The sequence below is a fragment of the Ovis aries genome, chromosome 14, assembly GCF_016772045.2.
Source record: "Ovis aries strain OAR_USU_Benz2616 breed Rambouillet chromosome 14, ARS-UI_Ramb_v3.0, whole genome shotgun sequence".
Taxonomy (NCBI): Eukaryota; Metazoa; Chordata; class Mammalia; order Artiodactyla; family Bovidae; genus Ovis; species Ovis aries.
Genome location: NC_056067.1, coordinates 60,918,486 through 60,936,241, shown reverse-complemented (window position 1 = coordinate 60,936,241; position 17,756 = coordinate 60,918,486). Strand labels below are relative to the sequence as shown.

The window sequence follows — 17,756 nt, the reverse complement described above, 5'->3', positions numbered from 1 at the left end:
ATTCAGAACGCGGTTCCAGTTCCGAGAGTTCCAGAAAGCGGAAGATGGATTCCAGGGACCGCACCTGCGATAGAACAGGTAGGATCTTGCTTTTGGGTCTCGAGGTGTGTGAAGAGAAAACAGGTGACCTGCCCAGTGCGTGGTTGTCCAACGGCTGAAGGCGTTTAGAAACTCTGGGGTCCCTGGAGCATTTGAGCGCCCAAGATGGGCGCAGCATCACCTCGTTCTAGAGCTGAGGGTGTGGCGCAGGAGAGGTGGGGTGTACCTGAAGGCGTGTGGTGAGATCCCTGGGATGGGGGGTCCTTGGAAATTGATGTGGCAGGTCTCTCACCCGTATGCTTTGTCCGTAGGGGCCTCTCCAGATGAACCCAGTGTGACTTCGGAAAACAAGAAACGGAAGGTACTTGAGTCTGGCCGCAGCAGCTCTAGCGAAAAGACCTGGGCTCCTCGCTCCAGAAGACCCCACCCGAGGCGCCCTGGGCGCAGCCAGCAGCCCAGATCCAGGTCCCCCGAAGACCAGGTGCCTCCACTCCGAAAAAGCCTCGTGACCTCCCTGCGCTCTATGTCCGAGGCCATTTATCAGAGCATACTCCACGTGCACAAGCAGCCGGGATATTCCCCGCAGTGCTGGCAGCGGCTGGCCCAGCTCCGGGGCCTTCTGTGGGCGGCAGCACAGACCACGTACGCCATGGCCAACCAGGCGGCCTATGCCTTCCCCGCCGAGGGCTGGCTCTCTCCAGCCCCAGCGCAGGGTACTCCGGGGCTGACCAAGGATGGAGGAGAAGGGCCAAGCTCCGAGGCCAGTCCACCTAGACGTCAGAGAGTCAGAAGAAGCTTGATTTGAGACAGGGGGACCCAAGCCTGCTCAGCAGAGACCACAGCTCTGACAGTGAGAGCCAAGCCTTGAAACCCCCTGGATTCTCCAAAATGACCAGCAGGGCCGATTGTTCGTCACAAACCCGGGGTTGGTGATAGGAGAGGAACTTGAGAAATGGACTCAGAATGGTGAAATCTGGGTTTCCTTGAGGACTCAGATTACAGAGTTTAAAATTCATGCTAGACAATGCATGCACTTTGAGTATCTTGGAAAAACCAAGTTGGTGTATTAATAACCACCACCCTTCCCGCCTACCTACTCGCCCCTCTCCCCCTGCTCCCCCACCCTACCCCACTGACTCCCAGGCCCCTTGCCTCTCTGGAGGGCTAAAGCTGAGGTGAATGTACCACACTGGCAGTCTTTTATGAGAGCAAATATCAGGATGTAATTCACATGTATTTGCACACTTTGAAGTGTAGAACTGAAAACATATTCATACCCTTTTTTTTTTTTTTGGTCTGAAAAAGCACTAGATCTTTCCTCATTCACCTCCAGGCCATGGAGGCAGATATTCACAAAGCTTTAAGAATCTGTCTTGGGAAATGTTTATAGTTTTCAGGTTGATGAAAGATGGTAATGCCACCACATTTTTGTTTAATTTAGATAAAACCTAAGTCAAGATATATGAAAAGGTTTCTTGACCTTGTGTATTTTTTATTATGTACCTACTTTTGGATTTCTCCTACTTCATAGATTTCAATTTGCCATGGTTTCATAGAGGATATTAAATTTCATATATATATTATTGTTGGCTTTATATATTATTGTATTTAATTCTGTATAGTTTTGATTTGCATTTTACACTGGGATCATATAGTCTCAGCATATAAATGTATATAATTTTTATGTAACAAAAATGAAATTAAAGTTTCAGAAATCTATTTTAGCCTTTGTCGTCTTATTTCCATATCACTTAGTGACAAAGTAAACAGTAATGTTTTGGGGGAAGGAAATGGCAACCTACTCAAGTATTCTTGCCTGGGAAATCCCATGGACAGAGAAGCCTGGGGACTGCAAGAGTCAGATACAACTTAGCGACTAAACCACCACCATGGTGATGGAAGTTAACTAAGTATAATGGTAATTTAAAAAAATAGTAATAACACAGAGACACGCACACACATTCACAGAGCTCAAATATATCCACATTGTTAGGCAACAGAGCTCTAGAACTTTCTTCACCTTGAAAAATTGAAACTCTGTACCCATTAAATTACTCTCTGGGTCTCCCTCCCCTCAGTCCCCAGTAACTACCATCCTACTATTTCTGTAACTATGAATTTGACGACTATAGATATTTCAGTAAGTGAAATCATATGATACTTGTGTTATTGTGACTGGCATGGTTTGCTCAGCATAATGTCCTCAAGGTGCATCCATTCTGTAGCATGTGACAAGATTTCCTTTCTAAGGTTGAATACTATCCGTTTGTATGTTTCTGTCACTCAGCATAATGCCTTTGGTATTCAGTCACATTTTTGCACAGAGTAAGAGTTTATTATTTTTCATTGCTGACTGCCATTCAGTTTTACAGATTGACTGGTGATCGTTTATCTATCCATCATTTGTTGGACATTTAGGTTCCTTACAGTTTGGGGGCATGCATGTGCGCTAAGTCGCTTCAGCCGAGTCCCACTCTTTGTGACCCCGTGGTCGGTAGCCTGCCAGGCTCCTCTGTCCATGGGATTCTCCAGGCAAGAACCCTGGAATGGTTTGCCCTGCTCTCTTCCAGGGGATCTCCCTAAGCCAGGGATCAAACCCGCATCTCTTGCCTCTCCTGCATTGGCAAGCAGGTTCTTTACCACCAGGGAAGCCCTCTGTTTTAGAGACAACATAATTCTATAAACATGCCACGTAGGTCGGTTTTTGGTGATGTAAAATTTTTAATTTTCATGGGTAATATTTGAGATATTCTGCAAACTGTACCATTTATAGCATTCATTCTTTAGATTAAAATTTTAGATTCCATCTGAAATGAGGTCACAGTTTCACAAGCCATGGAGTGTTCACAAAACAAACCTTTTGAGCACTACCAATATACCACGAAACCCAAAATTTTCATGAAAGTTGCATCAGTAAACATCTGTCAAAACAGGAGAACAGAGATGCTACTGAATTAGTCCCATGTGAACAAATGGATGCTTTATCTGTTCCCTCTCCTGATGTGATGATCCTAGAAGAGACAGAATCCATTCATAAATTTTAGGAAAATTTATTCTGCTTCCAAGCATTTACCCAGATAGCCTAGGTTAACTGTAGAGTTGTCAGAATGGCTCTGGGGCAGTGTGGAGGGCAGCTGTGAAAATTTCCTCTTATCACTGTCACCCTGATCTAGATCAGGCTCTTGGAGTCAGTCACCCTACAATAAACTGATTCATTGATTACATAAAGATCCTTACCTCCCTGCTTTGGTTTCAAGATGCCTTCTTGTTTCATTGGGCTTTTCATTCCCTCTGACATCAAATATAATGCAATCACATGAGATCTAATCATGGGTGTCCATGGGAATTGACCTGGCAGGTCTCATCCACAAGACCGGAAGATAAACTTATTTCCTGTTTGCTTTGCGTTTTCATTTGATCACATATGTATCTGATACATAACTATAGCTTGATCTTTGTCTTTCCCAAGCATTTTTAGAAATTCTAACACATACATACATACTTTTAACACTAAATATTATTTTCTGTGAGTGAAAAATGTTTATAAATATGTCTTTATGCTATCTAATTTTGTATCATGACTTTTCTCCCAATTGTTTTTGAGAAGATTTTCTTCTTACATATGTACCTCTAGTTCATTGAGCTTCACCACTGTGTAATATTCCAATTCTCTCATAACCTGGTTGGTTTTTCTGGGGTCTAAGCTCCTATTCCAAAATTTTGTATGGAACCCCCACTCAAAGTTACCTTATTAACATAATAACAAAAACAAGTCTGTCATTCAGGAAACTCCAATCGTGTTTTTTATTTTTAATTGAAGGGTAGTTGATTTACAATGTTGTATCAGTTTCTGCTGTATAGCAAAGTGTTCAGTTAGTGGAAATTCCAAAGGTTTTTGGAGTTTTGCCCCAGAGCCTTGGACAAAGGAGATATGTTTGTTCTCAACTGATAAATCATTCAGAAATATGCTAAAGTGCATAAGAAAAGTTCAGTTCAGTTCAGTTCAGTCGCTCAGTCGTGTCCGACTCTTTTCGACCCCATGAATTGCAGCACGTCAGGCCTCGCTGTTCATCACCATCTCCCGGAATTCACTCAGACTCACGTCCATCGAGTCTGTGATGCCATCCAGCCATCTCATCCTCGGTCGTCCCCTTCTCCTCCTGCCCTCAGTCCCTCCCAGCATCAGAGTCTTTTCCAATGAGTCAGCTCTTCTCATGAGCTAAAGTTAATAAGCAGCAGAACTACAGTGAAGATAACATTAATAGTTGATATTTGGGAAGTGGAAATTTCTATCAAAATGGTCTTATTCTTCAAATCCACTAGCCTGATACAAGTAAAAGAAAAAAATTTATACTGCATATATATATATAGTTGAATTCCTTCCTAAAGCTTCTTTCTCAAGCGCCTGACTGTAGCCTACTCCTTGCGCACAATCTCCAAAGGCGTCCCTTGGATAATGACATGTTTAGGGTTGAAATTTTTCCTCACTTAGTTTCTGATGCCTCCAAGTGAATGGGAAACAGAAGTCTAAATTATGCTCTGGAGGGAAAGTGACGTGAAAGTCGTTCAGTTGTGTTCGACTCTTTTCCACTTCATGGACTATACAGTCCATGGAATTCTCCAGGCCAGAATACTGGAGTGGGTAGCCTTTCCCTTCTCCAGGGGATCTTCCCAACCCAGGGATTGAACCCAGGTCTCCTACATTGCAGGTGGATTCTTTACCAGCTGAGCCACAAGGGAAGCCCAGGAGGAAAGCGAGTATAAAATTGCACATTCCCCACATGCACAGTTCTGCATTTCCTGTCACACTACCAGTGTCCATCACCCGCTCTAAAACTCAAGCTTTTGGTTAAGTAAATAAAAAGCTGTGGGACTTCCTTGGTGGTCTAGCGGTTAAGAATCTGCCTTCCAGTACAGGGGACAAGGGTTCAATCCCTGATCAGGAAGGATTCCATATGCCACAGGGCAGCTAAGCCCCTGTACCACCACTACTGAAGCCAGAAAGGTCTGGATCTCAGGCTTGGCAACAACAGAAGCCACTGCAAGGAGAAGCCCACAAGGAAACTACAGAAAAGCACAAGGAGCAAGGAAGACCTAGCACAGTCGAAAATAAATAAATAAATTTAAAATAAATAATCTTAATGACTCAGAGGGTAAAGAGTCTGCCTGCAATGCAGGGCACCCGGGTTCGATCCCCGGGTCCGGAAGATCCCCTGGAGAAGGAAATGGCAACCCACTCCAGTATCCTTGCCTGGAGAATCCCCATGGACAGCGGAACCTGGCCGGCTACAGTCCTTGGGATCGCAAATAGTGGAGACGACTGAGCAACTTCACTTTCACTTTCAAAAAGGTGTGACTGCCTGAGGTCTCAAGTTCCGGGATCCAACCCCGCCCACAGCGCCAAGCCCCGTCCTAGGTCCAGGGCTCCTGCATCCTCGCTGCTCAGAGGATCCAGTTTCTTCCTCTGCTGGCCCTTTCCACGTAAGTGGGTGCGGGGGTGGGGGGGAGTGAAAGCATTAGTCGCTCAGTAGTGTCCGACTCTGTGCGACCCCACGGACTGCAGCCCACCACGTTTCTCTGTCCACGTTTCTCAACTTTCAGCTTCTAATAGAAGTGGCCTGCGCATCTCTAATTCTGCACCGAGGCCTGGCTTCAAAGGACAGCAGACAAGTGCAGAGGATCCAAAGTAGAGAAACCTGTCCAGAGGGAAGAGGAGCAGGTCCGAGGACCACAGGCGGAGGCCCCTCCATCCACCCGAAAGCCACAGTCCCGCCCCAGGAAGCACGCGCAGTTCCCTGAAGAGCCGGAAGTGACTTCCGCGGAACAACGGGTACCCTCGGAAGAGAAAGTCTTGGTTTCGTTGGTGACCTGGCTATGCGTTCTTCTAGCATCGCGGCCCGCGGCCGGGGTTTCGGAGCGGCCCCCAGTAAGTTAAAAGCCCTGAACGCCGCCGTCGCTCTCGCTCTGAGTCCTCTCATTTCGCCTGTTGCGGCGTCACCTGAAGACTCGGTCCCGGCAGTCTGGGCCCGGTTCCTGTTAAAATCGCTCTGAGGCAGGCATCGGCCCCAACTTTCTGCCTTCGGTCCGTATAGACGCTGACCTCCTGCAGCTCTGTTTTCCTGCTCTGACTCCCTTTCTCAAACTTCTATCCGACGCCCGGCTCCCCTGCCCGACCTCACCCTCCTCGGCCCGATTTCGTTCTGACAAGTCCTCACTCCTGGAGGATGGATCATCCTTGACCTCCCTCTAAGGAGAGCGGAAAGGGAATACTGAGGCAGAAGTTTCTGCAACTAGAGAGGCATCAGAAATACTGTGCCGCAAGAACGTCAGGTATTACAACAGGGCGAGGCCAGTCTGTGGGAGGAGGAATAGAAAGAGAAGGAAACAAAAAGATGCATAGAAAAAAGAGGAAGAAACGCAGAAATGGGCAAAGGAGAAGAGAAAAACAGAAGGATCCGGGGAGATATACAGAGAAAAAAAAAACATAGTGGTAGAGAAAGCGGGGGGTACCCAAACCTAGGTGAGTATTGAGTAGATTGGGTATGGACTGTTAAGTTCTGAAGTAGTGAATTTGTGGCTCTACAACCTAATTTTTATAAAATTTGTTGACTTGTGTAAATTATGCAGAAGAGATGAGAGTTGCAAAACCAGGTGTTGGAATCAGATGATAATTGTATTTGCAGTCCCTATTCAACCCGAAGGCAGAGGCTTAACTGTCACTTCTAGGTCTTCCTCCGAGAAATGGAGGACGAATTTCTTTCACCACCTGGTGCTTTTTTTTTAATGACTATTTTAAAAATTAACTTATTTATTTTTGTTTTTGGCTGTGCTGGGTCTTCCTTGCTTGCAAGGGCTTTCTAGTTTTGGCAAGCAGGGGCTACTCTTACTCATGGAGCACTGGACTTCTCATTGCAGTGGCTTTTCTTGTTGCAGAGCACAGGCTTTAGAGCTTGCGGGCTTCAGTAGTTGCAGCACAGGGTCTCAGTAGTTGTGCGCACCAGCTTAGGTGCCCTGAGACATGTGGGATCCTCCTGGACCATAGATTAAACCCGTATCCCCAGCACTGGCAGGCAGACTTCCAAACACTAGGCCACCAGGGACGCCCGCTAAAATGGGCATTGTTAATGGTACTGCTTTCCTCCCCTTTAAATTTAGATTATTTTCCCTCTTAATTTGATTGTTCACATTATGAGGTTTGTATGCTTTATATCCTAACTTGGAGCTCTTCTTTGATGTCTGGTAAATAACTTTACAGTATTTCACTAGGTCTGTGGTTACGGATGTTGATAATATTTTAAAACTCAAAACCTAGATTCACCAGTTACTTTGGTATTTAACAACTTTATTCCTCCCTTAAAAGATCTGCTAAGTTAGTGAGCTCTGAGCTGAAGTCTCCAGCTAAGAATTGAATAGATGTTCCTCGCTCGTCCCCTTCATCCTTTTTCTGCAGATGTTGAAGGGTGGGCTGGATGGATGTGGCTTGCATTTTTTGTCCTGTTTTTTTTGTACAGTAGAGGAATTAAATGTTTGTCTTTCATTAAACCCTGAAGAAGAAGTCTCTCTTGCTCAGAAATAAATAAGGTAATTTGCAAATAGGACAAACTCTTTCAGCTTAAACCTATCCAGGCTGCCACTCACACTCAGTTCTGCTCACTCAACTCAGACTTCTTCAAAGTAACTTGGTAAATCCCTTCCCCTGTGAGATGCATGCACCACCTGTAACATGGAGAAGTAAAGTTGACCCGGTTTTCTGAGTCTGAGCAAATGAGATCCTCCGAGAGAAATAATTTGCAAAGTTGGTCTTGTTTTTGCATCTGGTGATTTTCTGGGATGAGTGGCCAGTTACAATGAGAATTTGAAATGTGCTGCAGTCCTCCAACAGTTATGAAAAACTTAAGGGCAGAGGGCATAGGACCAGGGATAAAGACATAACTTTTCTCTTAGCTTGTGTCTATCTCTGTATCATAACATGAAGTCTTTTTAAGACTTACTGTGATCATTTCATAATGTTCGAAAATGTCAAATCACTCTGTAGTATACTCAAAACTAACGTAGTATTGTACATCAGTTATATTTCAACAAAATAGAAAAAAAAAGTTAAAGTGACTTTGTTGTTGTTCAGTTGCTCAGTCATGTCTGACTCTTTGCGACCCCAAGGACAGTAGCCCACCAGGCTCCTCTGTCCATGGGATTCTCCAGGCAAGAATGCTGGAATGGGATGCCATTTCCTTCTCCAGAGGATTTTCCTGACCCAGGGATGGAACCCACTTCTCCTGCATTGGCAGGCAGATTCTTTACCACTAAGCCGTCAGGGAAGCCCAAGTGTGACTTTAGAATAATTGTTGAGTTAGTCTTCACATAAACATTGGAGCACAGTAACTAAGTGCAAAAAACAGTATTTATTGGTTTATGACATTTGTTATAAAAAATACAAAGTATATTTTACTGAAGGCAGAGATTATGTACAAAAAATTAAGCAGGCAAGAATACTGAAGTGGGTTGCCATGCCCTCCTCCAGGGGATCTTCCTGACCCAGGGATTGAACCTGGGTTTCCTGTATTGCAGGCAGATTCTTTACTGTCGGAGTCACCAAGGAAACCCAGATTGTTGGATGGATGAGCATCTTATCCTGTATCAGCCAGTCCTTGGATGCTGGCTGCCCAGGGAGGAGCCAGGAACCGGGAGGAGACAGTTTCCTTTGGCTGAATGTCATATGGACCAAGGACGGTGCAGTTGCAGCAGAGTGGGGGTTCCAGCAGGAGAAAAGGTTGAAGAAAGGGGTGAAAACTCACATATTGGTCTTCTGATAGGAGTTCTGTGTCTCCGATCCCTCCAGTCACTGGGAACCTTCTTTCCCCCAGAGGAAGTTTCTTTCTGTGTGGATACTTGTGGCAGGGGAGGGAGGTTTGTTGATTCCAAACATTAAAAGATGTGGTTTTTTTTGGTCGCACAGAATAATCTTACCTGAGAAAGAAGATCAGAGGAAGAGGAAAGAAAGGAGAAGGGATGGCCATTTCCCAGGTGAAAGTCATATTCTTTGTTGATCTGTTAACTCTTTCCTAAAATGACAGGAATTGGACTTGTTAAACTTCTCTATGAAGTTTCTTGCCTAAAATATTTAATTACACCCAGGGCCTTCCCTGAATCTCCTCTCATTTCCCTGCAGATTTCCTCCTCAGTGTGACTTAGTGACCTGGCATTTGGGAAGACAGTCCTTTTAGGTGATCCTCCTGTGAAAGGTTTTGTACTCAGATGTAGATTAGAGGTAGGAGTAGGCTCTGTGGTGTCAGTGAGGTAGGGCACTAAGGATTGTTCAGAGAACCCTTGTGCAAGCCCTTTCAGCTCCATATAAACCAGGGTCAAAGAGGCTACATATGGTAAGTGATGTTCCAATGCTCACAATACCTGAAGAAGTCTGAAAGGAAGACTTACATGGGGAAACATGCTTTTGAATGCATTTGAAGTTGAGTGAATCATTGTGTTTCTGACTCTAAAATATCAGTACTTTAAAATGGGAAGTTCCCAAATAGAAACAGGATGTAGAAGAGAGTGTTTTAGTACATATGCTATGCTAAGTCGCTTCAGTTGTGTCCAACTCTTCACGACCCCATGGACTATAGCTGCTAGGCTCCTCTGTCCATGTCCTCCAGGCAAGAATACCAGAGTGGGTTGCCATTTCCTTCTCCAGGGGATCTTCCCGATCCAGGGATTGAACCTGAGTCTCTTATGTCTCCCGCATTGGCAGGTGGATTCTTTATCACTAGTGCCACCTGGGAAGTCATGTTTTAGTACATAATTAGCTGTAAAAAATGCAATTAACTTAATTGACTAACAGAAAAAGCTCTATATCTCATTCATACCACATTCATGGCTGAAAGACCCAGGTATTCCAGTAGGGACTCTCATGTAGCAGGTGTTTTCGATTAAAATGGTTATAATTCAGCCAAGACATAGGAGCAGAACCTTCTGCCATCAGAAAGCCTGGAGCCATGATCTGATTCTACCATTATAGTTATTCACTGTTGTATATTGATAAAAAAGAATGCTAACCATCATCGGAGCCTTCAGCATGTTTCAGCCTTCAGTTATGTTTTAGTCATAACATCAGAGGTCACAGGTCACCATAACAAATAGTGGTTTGTTTTTTTTTTTGTATTAAACATCTCATGTATATACACTTGTGATTCAACTCCACGTAGTGATGCAGATTAGAAGCTTTAAGTAAAACGTCCCTTTCTCTGTCACGTCTTCCAGCATCGCTTAATGTCTCCATCAGGAACAACTCTTTGTTCTCAACCCAAATCTTAATAAAAATGCATCTTATATTGTCATGTGATTTTAGAAAATATTTTTCAGTAAATTTTTTCTTATGGTATTTATTCTGCAAGTTTAAATTTTCACAAGCCATACATGTTGGAGTTACTTTCACTTTAGAAAACATAGAGGTAATTTTCCTTTTTACATCCTCATTGGATCATTCTCGTCATGAAGACACAAGGGTTTCACATTTGTTACTGTTATAAAAGATCTCACAGTGGCTGCTTTTGAGCAGGCTAGCTGCAGTACAGATGCCTAAGGATTTCTCCAGATTGAGCAGCTTAAGCATGTTATTGTTGTTGTAGTTGTTTCGTCACTAAGTTCTGTTCAACTCTTTTGCGATTCGGTGGCCTGTAGCCTGCCAGGCTTCTCTATCCATGGGATTCTCCAGGCAAGAATACTGGAGCAGCTTGCCATTTCCTTCACCAGAGCTTAAGCATGATTACTGCATTAATGATGATGTTTCTAAGGAAGAACAGAATTTGCAAGTTCTAAGGAAAGATTTTAAATCAACCATCTTAAACATCCTTAAAGAGCTACAGGGAGCCACGGACAAAGAACTAAAGGAAAGTGGGAGAATTGTGTTTAAACAAATAGAAAATATTAATAAAGGGTTTTCCTTGCTGGTCCAGTGGTTAACACTCTGCACTTCCCTGTAGCGGGCACAGGTTCAATCCCTGGTTGGGGAACTAAAATTTAAGATCCCACAAGGTGCAGGCAAAAAATAAAGTTAAAAATAGGTATTTGCACACATACTTGTACATGAAAGTTCCAGCAGAACTGTTAAAATTAGGAAAGAAGTGGTAAAAACTAAATGGCCATCAGGAGATGAGTGGATATGTAAAACGTGTTGTAGTCATAGAATTAAATATTATTCAGCCCTGAAAAAGGAATACTTTAGGAATGTAGTACTGATACCATATTATGGATAAATTGAAAAAACCATTGTAAGTGGAAGAAGCCACACAGAAAAGCTCACATTTTGTACCATTGCATTTATATGAAAATATCACAAGTAGGTAAATGCATAATTGACAGTAAGCATTATGATATACAGGGATGGGGGCCAAAGAGGAACGGGAAGAGATTGTTAAATGGGTAAATTTCCTTTAACAATGATAAAATGTTTTTGAACTAGATAGGCAAGTGTTTGTTCAACATTGTGAGGGTACTAAATGCCACTCACTGAATGGTACCTTAAAATAGCTGCCTTTATGTTACATGAATTTCACCTCAGTTTAAAAAAATTTAAGAAAAGTAACTTGCTCAAAATTATCTTACAGATCGGTCAGGACATTTGCTCCAACCAAGTCAATCCTTACGTTTGTTTCTGTAATTTTGTCAGACTCGGAGCTTGCTCCTTGTCCACTTGGCGAAATGTGCTTTCCTTTCAGGGACTATTTACATTCAAGGATGTGGCCATCGAATTTTCTCAGGAGGAGTGGGAATGCCTGGCCCCTTCTGAGAGGGCCCTCTACAGGGACGTGATGCTGGAGACCTACAGGAACCTGGTCTCCCTGGGTGATGATAACTTCTCGCCAGAAGCTGGTAACTAGTTCTATGTATCTTTTGAGTTTTCCCTTCTGAGTCTCAAACTTGGGATCCCCTGGCATGCTTGTTAAAGTTTCAAATCCCTGTTCTTAAGAGAGTGATTGAAGCTGTTTGGATTCAGAATGAAAAGCCTTCATGACATGGCTTATCACTCTATAACTTCTCATTTCTTCAGAAGTTGGGCATTCGTGCTTGATCAGTGGTGGTTGCAGAATATTAGTAGTCAGAAAGCATTACAGCACATTTTTTTAAAACATCTCATTCTGTGCTTCCACCCTTGTGTTTTTGATTCAGTAGTTCTTAAAAGTTAATTAGATAATCTGCACACTGTGCTGTGGTGTGCTTAGTGGCTCAGTTGTGTCTGACTCTTTGCGACCCCATGGGATTTTCCAGGCAAGAATAATGAAGTGGGTTGCTATCCCCTCCAGGGGATCTCTCCAACCCAGGGATCAAATCCAGGTCTCTCACATTGCAGGCAGATTCTTTACCATTTGAGCCACCAGGGAAGCCCATGAATACCGGAGTGGGTAGCCTATCCCTTCTGCAGTGGATTTTCCTGACCCTACTTAATCTAAAACTTCAGGAGGCAGTCAGTTGACTAATTTTTATGATGCATTTCTAGACCCATCTATAATTTTCTTTCTTAGCTGAACAAAGAGTGGGCATGTGTTCTGTAATAGCCTAGCATGTCGTGTACCATTTTACTTTATGAATTGAAATCTCTTATAAGCTGAATGTTATCTTCATCTTAGAGCAAGGGAAAGAGCCCTGGACTTTGGAAGCAAAGTGAAAATTGGGGAAAATCAGACAAGTATGAATAGATTGAGATGTGAATACAGATAGGAGCTCAAGTGGGCACAGAGTAAACTGCTCCATTAAATATTGCTCGGGAAATTCTTCCTAAGTGGGAATTGTCTGTAGAAAAATAATAGTTTGTTTCTTAGCGGATCTCAAAGGAGATCCATCCCATACAGTCAAACTTGTTCAAATATAAAGTTTAAACTCCATTCCACCATGATGCTGTGGCTCATTCAGAGCTGAGAAAGGGCTTTGTTGTGACCTACAGCATTCTATTTTCTATTTTGTAATGGACACCGCTAACCATTTCGATGCTTTGGTTTGAGAGGGACTGAGATGGCTCTCTCAGGAGTCATCTTTTCCCTTGATCTCTCTTGGTTTTCAGTTAATACATATCAAGTTCTCTGTTGTCCTGACCCTAGGACTGTTTCGTTCATTCCCTTTCACATTTTATATCCTTGAGAGAACTTCTCAGAAGGTAGACAAACTTCAGTAATTCTCAAAATATATTTTGCTTTTGCTATAATATATTCCTTCTGGAATATATATTCTTTCTTCTGTTTTTATGGAAGAATCCTTTAGAATGCCAGAAACTGTTATTTGGTATAATTGCGGTTATTTATTAACTTAACCTGCTAGATTTATCATGGATTGCATGCATGCATGCCTGCTAAGTTGCATCAGCTGTGTCTGACTCTTTGCAACTCTATGAACTGTAGCCCACCAGGCTCCTCTGCCAATGGGGTTCTCCAGGCACGCATACTGGAGTGAGTTGCCAAGCCCTCCTCCAGGGAGGAGGTGATCAAACCCACATCACTTATGTCTCCTGCATTGGCAAGTGGGTTCTTTACCACCAGTGCCACCTGGGAATCCCATTGTGATATATAGAGTTTTTTAAATATTTTTTTCTTATATTGCCACATGCTATTAAACACATTTTTGTATAATTATGTAATTCAATATATTTATTTTCCAGATTATCTTATAGGAATCCTTTCTGCTGGATTTGCAATTAACAAATTATCACCAAGAGAGAACACTAATTTAGGAGAATTATATGGAAATGAAAACCATGGCATCAAGGATTTTGACCTCAAGGAAGTCTGTGAAAATATGCAGAAGAGTGAGACTGAGTGGGGATATGATGCAAGAAATGACAAAGAAGTGCTTTTGACCCATAACAAAAATCTCAGAGAGAAAATCAGGATAATAAATCCTTAATGAATTTTCCTCAGAGTGTTTCTGTAAGAAGTAATACATATGAATATTTCGTGCATGACAAGCAATTCATAAGAAGTTGGTTAACGATGAAAAATAACATGAGCGTTGCTAGAAGCAAAGATATAAGGTATTTGGACAGTAGAACTGGAGCAAGGCTGCAGGCACAGGTGGCTGAACTGCAGAGATTTCCAGCTGAGGAGAAAATGTATAGAGGCCCTCAAGTTGAGAAGTCAGTTAACAATGGTTCCTCAGTTTCCCCACTTCATAGAATTCCTCCTACTGTGGAACCTCCTGTGTTACCCACACAACACAGGAGAACACACACTGAAGAAAAATCTTACAACTGTAATGACTGTGGGAAGGCTTTTAGCAAAAGCTCAAATCTCAGAAATCATAAGAGAATCCATTCTGGACAGAAACCTGACAAATGTAATGTGTGCGGCAAAGCCTTTAACCAGGGTTCTAATCTCACTACACATCAGAGAGTGCACACAGGAGAGAAACCGTATAAATGTGATGTCTGTGGCAAGGTCTTTAGTAGAAACTCACACCTTGAAAATCATCAGAGGATGCACACTGGAGAGAAACCTTACAAATGTAGTGAATGTGGTAAGGCCTTTATCCAGCATTCGCTCCTTTGGAGTCATGAGAAGATGCACAGTGGTGAGAAACCTTACGAATGTAATGAATGTGGCAAAGCATTTGCCGAGCGATCGAGCCTTAACAAACACAAGAAAATCCACACTGGAGAGAAACCGTACAAGTGTACTGTGTGTGGCAAAGCCTTCACCATGAGATCAAATCTTACTCAGCACGAGACAATCCATACTGGAGAGAAACCTTACAAATGTAGTGAGTGCGGCAGAGCTTTTACCCAATTTTCACGCCTTACTCGACATCAGAAAATGCACACTGGAGAGAAACCACACAAGTGTAATGTGTGTGGTAAGGCCTTTATTGAACTTTCACAACTTTGGGGTCATGAGAGAATTCATACTGGAGAAAAACCACACAAATGTAATGTGTGTGGCAAGAGATTTACCCAACGTTCAAGCCTTATAGCACATCAGAGAATTCATACAGGAGAAAAATCTTACAAATGTAAAGACTGTGATAAGGCCTTTATCCAACGTTCCCAACTTTGGGGTCACGAGAGGACTCACACTGGAGAGAAACCTTACAAATGTAATGAGTGTCGCAAAGCTTTCACAATGCGTTCATACCTTACTCAACATAAAACCATCCATACTGGAGAGAAACCTTACAAATGTCATGAATGTGGCAAAGCTTATACCCAATTTGCAAGCCTTACTAGGCATCAAAAAAGGCATACTGAAAACAGACATAAATCCAACACGTGTGGCAGTGCTTTTATTCAGAACTTGAGCTTTGGGGCTCATCCGACAATTCATAGTAGAAAGAAACCTTAAAATGTAATGCCTGACACAAAACTTGTGCAAGTATTCAAGCCCTACTCAGGTTGAGAGACTCCATCATGGAGGAGGAGACTTACAGATGGCCAAAAGGTACATGATATGGTGCATAGCATCACTAATCATCGGGGAAATTCAAGTCAAGACCACAATGAGATACCACCTCACACCTGTCAGAATGGGCTGGCATCGAAAGGACAACTCACAGGGTTGGTGAAGATGAGGAGAAAAGGGAACCCTCAAGCACTTTTGGTAGGATTGTAAATTGGTAGCTACTATGGCAGACTATGGCCACTCCTCAAAAAATTAAAAATAGAGCTGCCATATAATCCGGCAATTGCACATCTGGGCATTTACCTAGAGAAAACAAAAATGCTCGTTCAAAAAATATATGCATTTTGTCGTTCATTGTACCACTATTTATAATAGCCAAGGTAAGGGACTTACCTGGTAGTCTAGTGGCTTAGAATCCGCAATTCCATTGCAGGAGGTATGGGTTCAATCGCTGGTCAGGGAGGTAATCCCACATGCCTTGAGGCCAAAAGAACAAAACACAAAACAAAGAATATTGTAACAAATTCAATAAAGACTTTAAAAATGTTCCACATTAAAAAAAAATTTTTTTTAAACAAAGTAGCCAAGGTAAGAAACCTACCAAAAGTCCACCAATAGATGAATCAATAAAATAGATAAAAGGAAAAAATATATATATATACATATACACACACATCCACATATATACACACATACAGTGGAATATTAGTTGTGAAGAAAAACCAAAATCTTGCCATTTCCAGTAACATACACAACTCTACAGGGTATTTGACTGGGTGCAATAAGTCAGAATGACACAGCCTGTGATTTCACTTATATGTGGAATTTAGAAAACAAAAGGAAAATAGTCTCATACATAGAACAAATAGATGGTTGCCAGAAGGGCAGGTGTGTGTGAAGTGAAAGAAAGTGAAAAAGTGAAAGTAAAGTCACTCAGTTGTGTCCGACTCTTTGCAGCTCCATGGACTGTAGCACACCAGGCTCCTCCGTCCGAGGAATTTTCCAAGCAAGGATACTGGAGTGGGTTGCCATTTCCTTTTCCAGGGGATCTTCCCAACCCAGTGATGGAACCCCTGCCTCCTGCACTTCAGGCCAACTCTTTACTGTCTGAGCCACCAGGGAGGCCCTTGTGTGTGAAGTAGGAAAGGTTTAAGAGGTACAGGTCTACAGTTACATAATGAAGTGTAGGGTGTAATATACAAAACAAGGAGTATAGTCAGTGATAGTAACTTTGAACAGGGACAGATGGCTACTAGACTTGCCGGGGTGATTAGTTCATCCTGTATACAGTTGTTAAAATAGTTCTGTGGTACACCTGGAACATAATATTGTATTATCCACTGCATGTGTGCATGCTAAGTAACTTCAGGGAAGGCATATGTGGGAGAAAAAAATGGGGGTGGAACAGTGGTCTCCCTGTGTTTTGAAGGGGAATAGCTACTGTATATATAAAATATTCAAAATTCGTCTCATTTTCGGAAACCAAAGGGATAATGTTACAGAGGACAGTCATCAAAAGAATCAGAGTAGTGTATCTGTGAAGGCTGCGGATTTGGCCTCTAGAGTTGCATTTTGATACCATTTTATTTATTAGAATGTATCATACTTCTCATATCCAAATGAATAAAATGTAATCTTTTTTTTACAGTGTTAGTTGCTCAGTTGTGTCTGATTCTTTGCGACCCCATCAACCATAGCCCACCAGGCTCCTCTGTCCATGGGATTTTCCAGGCAAGAATATTGGAGGGGGTAGCCATTCCCTTCTCCGGGGAACTTCCCAACCCAGGGATTGAACCCAGGTCTCCTGCAGTGTAAGGCAGATTCTTTACCATCTGAGCCAGTAAGGAAACCCAATCTTTTTTGTGATCCTTAGTGAATCGTGTGCCTTCTGTTAATGCAAGCATATCCCACTGCATTGGGGGCGTCATAATAATGACCCTTAAGTATACATCATCATGTTCTCTAGGCTGAATGGCATCTGTGACAATTTCTTTTCAAATTAGATTTAAACAAAGTATTTGAAAAAGATATATATTCACAATTTACATTGGAGTTACAAACTCCATAGTGTAACCAAGATTATTTCTATAGCTATAATTAAAATACTGTAGCAGTACAATTTCAGACTCAGCCCCCTGAAATCTGCCTCCTTGGTTGTAAATCTACACTGTATGATTATATTCCTACATATATTTGTGTGTGTGTGCACTTGAAGCTTTACGTGAAGTGACAAGATATGGTGAACATATAAAAAATACTCGGAGATAAAATTTCAGAAATATAGATAAAATAATCTTTGTGTGTGTGTGCTTGGAGTTCATATTTTAATAAAATTTATATTTC

At 42.4% G+C, this 17,756-nt stretch overlaps 2 protein-coding genes across 8 annotated transcripts in view; one reads left to right on the top strand and one right to left on the bottom strand.

Annotated features, from left to right (window-relative positions):
- LOC101109994 (zinc finger protein 160) overlaps positions 1-17,756 on the bottom strand; it is an 82,269-nt gene that overhangs the window by 26,565 nt on the left and 37,948 nt on the right. The window lies entirely within an intron of this gene.
- LOC121816391 (zinc finger protein OZF-like) lies at positions 5,454-17,066 on the top strand. Of its 7 annotated transcripts, none has more exons than XR_009596443.1 (5): positions 5,454-5,520; positions 5,641-5,965; positions 8,993-9,060; positions 11,751-11,904; positions 13,682-17,066. XR_009596443.1 is itself a non-coding variant. In XM_042231229.2 (4 exons), exon 4 carries the CDS (start codon positions 13,926-13,928, stop codon positions 15,354-15,356), a length of 1,431 nt encoding a protein of 476 aa, XP_042087163.1. In that variant the 5' UTR covers positions 5,858-5,965; positions 8,993-9,060; positions 11,751-11,904; positions 13,682-13,925; the 3' UTR covers positions 15,357-17,066. The 7 variants fall into 6 exon arrangements, 3 of the variants coding, with proteins under 3 accessions (XP_042087163.1, XP_060255084.1, XP_042087162.1); XR_009596442.1 differs by having other exon boundaries at positions 5,641-6,121; XR_009596445.1 differs by having other exon boundaries at positions 5,641-6,369.